This window comes from Macaca mulatta, chromosome 7, assembly GCF_049350105.2.
Source record: "Macaca mulatta isolate MMU2019108-1 chromosome 7, T2T-MMU8v2.0, whole genome shotgun sequence".
In the NCBI taxonomy this organism is placed as follows: Eukaryota; Metazoa; Chordata; class Mammalia; order Primates; family Cercopithecidae; genus Macaca; species Macaca mulatta.
Window position 1 is genome coordinate 8203816 of NC_133412.1, and position 12092 is coordinate 8215907.

The 12092-nt window shown below is 41.6% G+C and overlaps 1 protein-coding gene across 1 annotated transcript in view; it reads left to right on the forward strand.

Annotated features, from left to right (window-relative positions):
- Positions 1-12092, forward strand: part of MTMR10 (myotubularin related protein 10) — a 53234-nt gene that overhangs the window by 35998 nt on the left and 5144 nt on the right. The window contains exons 10-14 of the mRNA XM_001109855.5: positions 969-1099; positions 2229-2298; positions 3855-3925; positions 7438-7607; positions 8581-8751. Coding sequence (XP_001109855.4) covers positions 969-1099; positions 2229-2298; positions 3855-3925; positions 7438-7607; positions 8581-8751 — 613 coding nt within the window. The remainder of the gene's footprint in view (positions 1-968; positions 1100-2228; positions 2299-3854; positions 3926-7437; positions 7608-8580; positions 8752-12092) is intronic.

Genomic DNA, 12092 nt, shown 5'->3' on the forward strand with positions numbered 1-12092 from the left:
TAGAGGAAGAGTGGGAGGAATTTTGGTGAATGTCTCTACTTGCAGTTCATCCTGCAGCAAATCATTAAGACTGTGGGAATAGGTGCTTTGCATTCTCTAGAGCTGGAGAATGTGAGTCTGGTTTGCCATCCTTCTATCTACATCATGTGGAAAGATGTGGGAGTGTAGGGTCTCCTTAATCTAAATGCCATGCTGCCCTCCTTGGCAGTGCTTCTGTTTCCTGGGCAAGTTTTCCAGTGAATGCGCTTTATTTTCTCCCATCAAAAATAAGGGAATGAGCCCGGGCGCGGTGGCTCGTGCCTGTAATCCCAGCACTTTGGGAGGCCGAGGGAGAGTGAATCACAAGGTTAGGAGTTCAAAACCAGTCTGGCCAACATGGTAAAACCCCGTCTCCACTAAAAATACAAAACTTAGCCAGGTGTGGTGGTGGGCACCAGTAATCCCAGCTACTCAGGAGGGTGAGGCAGGAGAATCACTTGAACCCAGGAGGGGGAGGTTGCAGTGAGCTGAGATTGCGCCACTGCACTCCAGCCCAGGCGACAGTGCGAGACTTGGTCTCAAAAAAAAAAAAAGAAAGAAGGAAATGATCTGATTAGTTCTAATGATCTAATTAGCACTGCACGTGGGGGTGGCAGTGAGGTGAATGGCAGCATTCTGCAGTAGTCAAAACCAGATGGGTGTGAGAAGTTGGATGGTAAGAGGGAAACAGAGTTTACTTGTCTTCTTGATTTTGCTCTGTTTTATGAGAATACAGAAAAATCATGCAGAGAAACCTGATGGAATAGTCTCTAAAACTGAAAAATAAGTAATGGTTCTGTCTTAAAAAAAAAAAAAAAAGAAGTAAACTCCATGAAGACAGAGACCTTAGCTGTCTCATTCCTCTCTCTATCTCCTGGTCTGTAGTAGGTGTTAAATAAATATATGCTGAAGTGAATGAGTAATGACTAAAGGATTTTTGTCTTTATTAGGATTTGTAATGCAATAACTAAAAGTCACCCACAGAGAAGTGATGTTTACAAATCAGATTTGGATAAGACCTTGCCTAATATTCAAGAAGTGCAGGCAGCGTTTGTAAAACTGAAGCAGCTATGTGTTAATGGTAATTTCATTCTTATTTCATGTATATAATGAACACAGGATACAGAGTTGTATGAGATGTCAGGAAAAATGATGTTCCTTAAAAATATAGAAACATATATTTAAGGAGTCTATGGAATTATTTGTACAAATTATATATTGTATGAGAACTTCAGAACCTCCTAAGGAATTAAGTTTAAACTACTTTTTGTTTTAGAGGGGGGAAAATGAGTGTATTAAATTTCCTTCAAATCATGAAAGGTATAGTAGAATACTTTTATAAAAGCATTTGCTGAGTAGAACACTGTATTACCTTACAGACAAACTTATTAAGATTTTAATACATGCAATTATACTTTGAGATAGGTGACTTGACAACAGCTGTGTTGTATCTGTAGCCTTGGAATTCTGATATATCTGTTTGAGCGAATGTATCAGGTGGCTTCGATGTGTCCTGGGGGATGAGTCATGTGAAAGCATCTTTGGTGTAATGTGGGTCCTCCTCGAGAGAGCCTCTAATCACCAGGGAGTCAGCAAAGGCAGCCTTGCAGCAGATCTTGAGCAATGAGTGAGCACTTCCCTGGGGGAGGGCCTTGCAGGGGCGGGGTAAGGGCAAGTTGTTGAAAAAACTAGTATCCTGAATGATTATGTGCACTCTGGGCGGGGCAGTGAGGATGCCTGTCGTCATGCAGTGGCTAGCCCTCAGGCCACATGAGCGGTGCATAGAGGCACCACTGACAGCAGGGGAGAGGCAGGGAAGCAGGAGGGCAAGGCTTGCAGTAAGAAAGCCAAGGGCTAGGGCCTGGGCAGCTGACGTCACAGGTCAGGAGGGCCAGGATCAAGGCATAGGCTGAGCAGGGAAGGCTGGAATTCTTAGCTGTTGGGAGTCAGAGTTGGTTGGACTCCAAGATTTCCCTGAAAGAGCGAGAGAGATGATGATGGAGCCCCAGGGGAATGCTTTGCTTTGCTTTGTTACAGAATTGTAATGTCTTCTTAAATGCTTATTCCATGTTATTAAAGTGAAAATGCATGATATTTACTTAAAGCCAACTTTTAAATATTAGAAACTGATGTATCTCTTAACTCTGATAGGGATCATATAAAATAAACTTTAAAAAAGTAAAAATGTATATGTATATAATTTATTACAGAGCCTTTTGAAGAAACTGAAGAGAAATGGTTATCTTCACTGGAAAATACTCGATGGTTAGAATATGTAAGGTTTGTACCACTTCTTTACTTTCTTTTCCTTTAACTTTTTGAGATAATTACAGACTCACTGGAGGTACAAAAATAGCACAGAGAGCCATGTACTTACTCTTCATCCAACTTCACCCAATGGTAACATCTCGTAACTAGAGTACAGCATCCAAACCAGGAAGCTGACATTGGGACGCTGAATAGATCTTACTCACCAGTTCATACATGCTCTTGTGTGTGTGTGCATGCACTTAACACAGCTGTGCGATTTTATCACATGTGTACGTTCACTTCACCACCACCACCACAGGAAGATACAGACCTGTTCCAGGACAAGGCTTCCCCGTGCTAGCCCTCTTATAGGTGCACCCCCATCTGTGTCTGTTAGCTACCACTAATCTCTTGTCAATCTCTATAGTTTTGTCATAAGTCAACCCCTTCCTTTTTATAAAGGGTTTATGAATTTCCCTGGTATAAAAAGTACAAAATGAGACTTTTTATCTGGTGGCTTATGCCTGTAATCCCAGCACTTTGGGAGGCCGAGGCGGGTGGATCACCTGAGGTCAGGAGTTCGAGATCAGCGTGGCCAACATTGTGAAACCCTGTCTGTACTAAAAATACAAAAATTAGCCAGGCATTGGTGGCGCACACCTGTAGTCCCAGCTCAGGAGGCTGAGGCAGGAGAATCACTTGAACCTGGGAGGCAGAGGTTGCAGTGAGCTGAGATTATGCCACCATACTCCAGCCTGGGCGATAGAGCAAGACTCCATCTCAAAAAAAAACAAAAAAAGTTACAAAGTGGGGCCGGTTGTCGTAGCTCATGCCAGTAGTTCCAAAGCTTTGGGGGAGGAGGATCACTTGAGGCCAGTAGTTCACAGCCAGCCTGAGCAACATAGTGAGACCCCATCTCCACACACAAAAAATTGAAAACTAGCCAGGCATGGTGGCATGTGCCTGTTGTCCTAGGGAGCCTGAGGCAGGAGGATCACTTGAGGCCAGGAGTTCACAACCAGCCTGAGGAACATAGTGAGATGCCCATCTTCACAAAAAAATGTGAAAATTAGGCAGGCATGGTGGCTCATGCCTGTGGTCCTAGCTGCTCAGGAGGTGGAGGCAGAAAGGATCACTTGAGGCCAGGAGTTCGGGGTTACAATGAGCTATGATGTGCCACTGCACTCTAGTATGGGAGACAAAATGAGACCCTGTCTCTTAGAAAGAAAAACTACAAAATATCCTCCTTTGAGGAATCGTATAAGTACTAAAGAAACTTTTCGGTAATGTGAAAACTATGTGCATTCAGTAGAAAGCAGTCAGTCCTCTCTCGTGATGCTGAGCGGCAGCAGGGAGCCACAGCTGCCAGTCAGCCACGCATTCTCACTTTAGGGTGTTTTCAGCTTACAGTGGGTTTATCAGGGCATAAGTCACCATAAACCCATTGAGTTATCCTGGGTCATGAGTCATGGGGACATCGTGAATCAAAGAGCATCTGTAAAGCAAGAAACTAGATTTGCTTGATTTCAAGTGCTTTATATATTTGTAGTGGAAATTTAACACTATTTTTCCTTTTCTCTCTTCAGGGCATTCCTTAAGCATTCAGCAGAACTTGTATACATGCTAGAAAGCAAACATCTCTCTGTAGTCCTACAAGGTAACTAAAGTAACTCCTGAAAGCACCATGACCGCCATGCCAGCCAGCCTTGGTTTACTGCTTATCCCCGTTCAAGTAAATCACATGAGTTTTAGCTATTTCTTATTTACTACAGTACCATCAAAGACATTACAGATTTTGCACATCATTTGAGTAAAACAGTGGCACGGGCTGGGCGCGGTGGCTGAAACCTGTAATCCCAGCACTTTGGGAGGTCGAGGCGGGCGGATCACTTGAGGTCAGAAATTCGAGATCAGCCTGGCCACCATGGTGAAACCTTGTCTCTACTAAAAATACAAAAATTAGCCAGGCTAATGTGGTGGTGGTGCATGCCTGTAGTCTAAGCTATTCGGGAGACTGAGGCAGGAGTATCACTCGAACCTAGGAGGTGGAGGTTGCAGTGAGCAAAGATCACACCACTGCACTCCAGCCTGGGCAATACAGCAAGACTCTATCTCAAAAAAAAAAAAAAAAAAAAACAGTGGCACAAGGACTGCAAATAGAAGAATAGAAAGGAGTCCAGTTTTTACCCTTGATTAAATTATCCATTAAATTATCCTTCCTATTTTATGGGAAGGGTGGGTCCAATCCCCTAATGGATTAATACTTCGTGTTAATTTTGACAGGGCATTCTCTTGTGATTTTGCTGTCTAATTCATACAAATTTCTTTTAGTTTAAATACCTTCTGGCTCATGCTAGATTGTGACTCTAAGGAAACAGTTTGAGATGAATAAATAGACTGAACTGCTGAATAGCTAGTAATGTAGTATTTGGTAGGAATAAACGATGATGTAAAAATCAGTTAAGCAAAGGATAAGTACATATTAAATAACTTTACAGCTAACAGAATGTCTAAGTTTGCAGATAAAGTTTAATAGACTAAAAACTACCTTCTTATAATACAGTAGGCCCTTTGTACCCATGGGTTCCCCATCTGGTCAACCAAGCCAGAATTGAATATTGGGGGGGAAAAATTTTGGTCATAATGAACATGAACAGACATTTTTTCCTTGTCATTATTATCTAAACAGTATAGTATTGAACAACTGTTTACATAGCATTTACATTGTATTAGGTGTTATAAGTAATCTAGAGGTGATTTAAAGCATACCGGAGGATGTGCATAGGTTATATGCAAATTTTACGTCATTTTCTATCCAGGACTTAAGCATTTGTGGATCTTGGTATCCAAGGGACATCCTGGAATGAGATCCTCATGGATATTGAGGGAAGACTCTGTATTCATGTTGCATAGTATATGAGTACAAAATGTTGCTTAAGCTTGCAGAAGCACTTTTTTTTTTTTTTTTTTTTTTTTTTGAGACAGAGTTTCACTCCTGCTGCCTAGGCTGGAGTGCAGTGGCACGATCTCGACTCACTGCAACCTCCACCTCCTGGGTTCAAGCGAGTCTCCTGCTTTAGCCTCCTGAGTAGCTGGGATTACAAGCATGCACCACCACGCCCGGCTAATTTTTGTATTTTTAGTAGAGATGGGGTTTCACATTGTTGACCAGGCTGGTCTTCAACTCCTGACCTCAGATGGTCTGCCCACCTCAGCCTCCCAAAATGCTGGGATTATAGGTGTGAGCTACCGTGCCCAGCCAAGCTTCCAGAAGTACTTTAACAACTGTCAAACTTAATTGACTTTAACAAGGCAACAATCTGTAAGACTCTTAGAAAAAAATAAAATAGTAATGTGTCATATAAAGTAATCCTGAACTGATGCAGTCAGAGTGTGTTTAACTGACAAATGCATGCAGAGCCTAATAATCACAATTTCTCTCATCCAGTGGGTATTCTCATCATATCAGAGAATCCTACTCATCCTCCATTTCTCCATGCATTTATAATAGAAAAGGCCTCAGAAGTAGCACTGAACCTTCATTTTACTAGCATTTTTATATGTTTATTTTTAAACAGTTTAGTTAAAAATTTACATACTATAGAATTCACCCATTTTGAATTTGTAATTCATTAATTTTTAGTAAACATACAGAGTCCAGTTTTGGAAATTTTTCATCACCCCAAAAGTCCCAGCTCCAGGCAGCCACTAATCTTTCTGTCTCTAGATTTTCCTTTTCTGGGCATTTCATGTGAGTGGAATCATACAATATGTGGCCTTTTGCCTCTGGCTTCTTTCATTCAACATACATGTTTTTGAGGTTCATTCATGCAGTGTGTATCAGCAATCTGTTCCTTTTTATTTCTGAATTCTATTCCACTGTTTGCAGATGCATTTTGCTTACCCATTTACCTGTTGATGGACATTTGGGTTGTTTTCACTTTGTGGCTGTTATGAATTATGCTGCTTCATTTATTGAGATCTTTCGTTTTATCAGCAGTGTTTTATTGTGCAGGTTTTTTATTTATTTTGTTAAATCTCAAGTATTTTATTTTTATGTCACTGTGAATATAATTGCTAATTTCATTTTCAGGTTTACTGTGTACTCAGATTGTTGTGTACAGAATTCCTGTGACCTTACTGACCTCATTTATTAGTTCTAGTAGTTATTTTGTGGATTCCATAAGAGATCCTGTATTTTTACATACAGGATCATGTTGTCTTCAAAGACAGTTTTTACCTTTTTCTTTCTGATCTGAATGCCTTTTCTTTTCTTTTTCTTGCCTAATTGCTCTGGCTAGATTCTTCAGTACAATGAGATGGAGAAGTGTAGAGAACAGACATCCTTATCATCTTCCTGATCTTAGGGAGAAAGTATCCAGTCTTTCACCAATGAGAATAACATTAATTGTAGGTTTTTGTGGATGTCTCTCATCAGTTTAAATCAGTTCCCTTTTATTCCTAATCAGGAATGAATGTAGAATTGTATCTGATGCTTTTTCTGCATCTAATGAGATGATCGTGTTGGTTTTGTCCTTTATTACTGTGGTATGTTACTACGATTGACAGATGTTAAACCAACTTTGCATTCCTGGATAATTTGGTTTACTCATATTTTTATTGATTTTTACATCTATAATCATAAGGGATATTGGTCAATAGTTTTCTTCTGATTTCCCTGGCTGGCTTTGATAGCATGGTAATTCTGGCCTCATTGGAAAGGACAACAGCTATAAAGGACAGGAGGGAATTGTTTGCCACAGCTTCAGGTGGTAGTGAACAGTGCCACTCTCCTCATTGACTTCTCAGTATTGCCATGTGGAGTGTCAGTAGAAAGATTACCTTATACTTAATACCTTGACAAAAGAGCAGTAGAATGGAGTCCAGATGGATTTTCTACCACAAACCATTCAAATGTAAAAAGTATGAGTGATGAGCTTCTATTATCTGGCAAATATCCATGTATAAAAGACCATCTCCTGTAAATGCTAATTTAGTTTATCTACAAGTTTGTAATATTTTAGAGTTGCTGGAATCCAGTAAAATTTCCTTATACAGATTTGGAAGGCAGCCTAGGTGTGCAGAATACTAAATTATCTAGTTTACCTTTCCTTCCCTTTCTCATCATTTTTCTATGTTGTAATCATTTTCTTTCCATTTTATTGACAGAGGAGGAAGGAAGAGACTTGAGCTGTTGTGTAGCTTCTCTTGTTCAAGTGATGCTGGATCCCTATTTTAGGACAATTATTGGATTTCAGAGTCTGATACAGAAGGAGTGGGTCATGGCAGGATATCAATTTCTAGACAGATGCAACCATCTAAAGAGATCAGAGAAAGAGGTAACAAAATCTTGATACCTTTTTATCAGTTTTCAAGGATACACAAAATAAAATATGTGTCATTAAAAGATGAAGTTGTATTTAGTACAACTTAGCTTCCTTAGTCCAAAGGTAATTAATGGGTTAGAGTTCAAATTGATGTACTTATTATAAAGATTATCATAACTATGAAGGTGAAATTTTTAAAAGTTGTCTATTGAATTTGTCTAAGTGGAAAACTACTGAAAAAATTCTGAATAAAATACTGAAAAACAGATACTAACTATTTTGAAAAATCACTTTTGGACTATCATTTTCTTAAAATGGGATACATAGGTTAAGATGGAAAGTTTGAGAGGACCACCTTTGTAATAGCTGTGGAGTTAGTGGCTGCCTTGGATCTGTAGTTAGGCTGCGTAAGGCCTTACAAATATCTTACCCGCCAGGCAGGTCAGATCAGTTTTTAGAAGGTTGTTTCAGAGAGCATATTTGACTTGTGGTGTCTCATAAAAAATAGTGGGCACCTGCTACTGCACTTGGGGAGACACCACGTGACCTAGGCTGATCCCAAAGTGTTTTCTGAAATGTGGGGACGTTTTCTGGATGCTGAGCCTACAGGATCAGCCAAACGTTAGAGAAGCTGGTTGATGGTTTTGTTTTGTTATATAATCTAAAGAATTGTTTCTAGGACATGCTTAAACACATACTTTGCTCTTCCGCCTTCATATAGTGGGCAACCCGCTCAACTCTGTGCTTTGCCATTTCAACTTGTTACACTTACTGGGCAAATAAGGGTTGTGATGTTTATCATGGTTGAACATTACTTCTTGGTTTGATAGATGTGTATAGCTCAGCTTAGGAGCCAAGTGTTTTAGGCTTAGATGTTTTCTTATTCATCTCTTCTTTAACATCAGCAGTACATTTTGAAGTAAACGTGAATGGCTGAAAGGATAACTAACATTAAATGATCCCATTGTCTCTTTGTATTTGCCAGTCTCCTTTATTTTTGCTATTCTTGGACGCCACCTGGCAGCTGTTAGAACAATATCCTGCAGCTTTCGAGTTCTCCGAAACCTACCTGGCCGTGTTGTACGACAGCACCCGGATCTCACTGTTTGGCACCTTCCTGTTCAACTCCCCTCACCAGCGAGTGAAGCAAAGCACGGTAAGCAACCCTGTGGCTGTGGCTACGTTTTTCCTTGTTTTTACAACTTTATCGAGGCATAACTGAAGTATAATTCACTGCCTATTTAAAGTCTATGATTTAAAACTCACTACCATTTTCATCTGAAATTTCTGAATGAATTATTTTGAAGACACAAAAATCTAGGAAATTATTTTTATGAATGAACATTTTTTTACTCTGATGTAAATTTTTTGTAGCAAACCCCTTTAAAGATGTAAATTACTTTAACCACCTTAAATGTCATGCTTTTGTATTTATATTTCACATTTGGGCTATTGGGTAGTAAAAAACAAAAGCTCTGTTATAGGATATTTATTTCCTAGGTCAGTAAGATAAAAATTTGTACAAAACAAGATTATTTTCCTTCAAGAGAATTTTAAGTTTCCAATCACAATTCATTGATGTAGAGGAAGAGTCATTTATGACTAAGCAGGGTCTCAAGCCAAACTTGAAACTAGCTACTACTTGCCACTGGTGGAAACCATTCTGAACCAGAGTGCTGTTTCCCCCACCTTGAACCAGCAATGGAAGCTGACAAATGCCTTGGAGACCGTTGAGAGAAACAGAAAGGGCAGCTCTTGCGGGCCTTCAGGAAGCCTTTCTAGGAAGAGGATTCCCCTCACAGTGAGCTCCGGGGTCTTCAGCCTCAGCCTCAGCCATAAGGCCCTGGCTAGGCACATTGTGACCTGGGGAGCGGGAAACCTGAGTTCTGGCCCTGGTCTGGGAAAAGTGCTAGGCCCATGTTCCACTCAGGCTTCAGCCTGAGAGTCGACGTTCCTAACCTGTAAAATGGATCTGTCAAACTAACACTTATACCTTTAGTCTCGTAAAAGGTGAAAACATTTTGTAAACTGTGAAGCATTATGCAAATTTTCCTAAAGACATATGAATTCTGGATTTGTTGGTGTAAAAGACAAAACACACTGGTCAGTTAAGGAGCTGATTTAGGCTATTGCAGGAGGGGGAACTTAATTTAACGGGCATCCAAAAGAAAAGGACAAGATCCAGGATTTTATAGAGTCAGAAAACGGGAATCAGGAGGAAGGGCAGTCTCAGTCCACAGGAGCCAGTTCTCGGGACACAAAAGGCAGGAGACATTGTCCAACATTGCCACTTTTGGGGACCCAGGGCTCAAAGAAACAACACCGTCGGCCCATCTCTACAAAAAATACAAAAATTAGCCGGACGTGGTGGTGCACACCTGTGGTCCCAGCTGCTGGAGAGGCTGAGGTGGGAGGATGACTTAAGCCCAGGAGGCAGAGATTGCAGTGAGCTGAGACTGTGCCACACTCCAGCCTGGGTGACAGAGCCAGAATCTGTCCCCTGCCCACCCTACCAGGAAAGTTTGACCTTTCCAGATACTGTGCTGAGGACCAGTGATACAGGCTCAGAGGCTCCTGAGGCATGGAACGCTCATTTGTTTTAAAATACATGTTCTCCCAGTTGCTCGTTTTCATTTGTTGTCACCGTAATCATTCTTGGGCCCCTCTCTGCCTCCAGCTAGGCTTTCCCTCGGCCTTGTTTGCCTCCTTCAGCTCTTCCCCATTCTCTCCCTTCACTACCCCGTGTACACACAGACAGTGTGAGCCTGCAAAAGGTGCGTGAGGCGAGGACAAAGACTTTGGGGTCTGGGGACTGGGCAGCGCGTGGGTGGGTGTTTGCGTGGAGGACTCCCAGCCCCAGACACCACTGCCTCTGCTGCTTGGCTGATGCTGCGTGTGCCGACAGGCTTCTCACCAGAAGGAACATTACTGAATTGTATTGAGGGAGCTGTAAACAATACTTTCTACAAGTATTTCATCTGCTTTCTCTGTTCATATTCTAGTGCTCTATTTTTTTAATTTGGCTTTTTCAAAAGCTTTTTGTGACAAATACTAACATGAATCCCCCTCTCCCTTCCTCCCTAGCAGGAACTGGTCGTTGTCTAAGGGTCATGATTCTTAATCATTCGCAGCCCCTTCCACACAGGCAGAAGCCCAAAGCATTTCTTTTTTTTTTTTTTTTTTCCATTCTGAGGCCACCTTAGGTGCTAGTGGCCAGGTATTGTTTGTAGAAAATCTGATTTCTCTTGGAGATAAATATTTTTAGTTTTCACCTTTTAAAAAAGAGAACATCTTTTTTTTTTTTTTTTTTTTTTTTAAGACAGTCTGGCTCTGTCACCCAGGCTGGAGTGCAGTGGGTACCATCTCAGCTCACTGCAACCTCTGCCTCCTGGGTCCAAGCACTCCTCTCACCTCAGCCACCTGAGTAGCTAGGACTACAGGCGCATGCCACCACGCCTAACTGATTTTTGTATTGTAGAGTCAGGGTTTCACCATGTTGCCCAGTCTGGTCTTGAACTCCTAGACTCAAGCAATCCACCCACCTCAGCCTCCCAAAGTACTGGGATCACAGGCGTGAGCCACCACACTTGGCGAAGAGGACATTTTCTATATACTTATTGAAGGGCCATTAAAACACGTTCAGGTTCATGTTTTACTAGATTTCAGCTTTTAACAGTGTTGAAAGCAAATGGGTGGTTTTTAATCTACGTACATGATGAAATTTCAAGTAACTAAATTTTTTTTTTTTTTTTTTGAGACGGAGTCTTGCATGGAGTCTTGCTCCATCGCCTAGGCTGGAGCACAGTGGTGCGATCTCAGCTCACTGTAACTTCTGCCTTCCAGGTTCAAGCGATTCTCCTGCCTCAGCCTCCCGAGTAGTTGGGACTACAGGCGCCCACCACCACGCCTGGATAATTTTTGTATTATTATTATTTTTTTTTTTTTTTTGAGACGGAGTCTCGCTCTGTCGCCCAGGCTGGAGTGCAGTGGTGCAATCTCTGGTCACTGCAAGCTCCGTCAGCTCCCACGTCCACGCCATTCTCCTGCCTCAGCCTCCCGAGAAGCTGGGACTACAGGTGCCCGCCACCACGCCCAGCTAGTTTTTTTGTATTTTTAGTAGAGACGGGGTTTCACCGTGTTTGCCAGGATGGTCTCAATCTCCTGACCTCGTGATCCGCCTGCCTCAGCCTCCCAAAGTGCTGGGATTACAGGCGTGAGCCACCACACCTGGCCAATTTTTGTATTTTTAGTAGAGATGGGGTTTCACCATATTGGCCAGGCTGGTCTTGAACTCCTGACCTCGTGATCTGCCCGCCTCGGCCTCCCAAGGTGCTGGGATTACAGGCATGAGCCACTGTGCCTGGCCAAAAATTTGAAGAGTGTGTGTATTTGGTGCTTAATGAATTTTTACTTATTTGAAGTAGAAAATTTTGTAAAATTTTACAAAATGCCCTGTGCTGTTACATAGCTTACCCATTTCTTGATGATTCAAGCCGC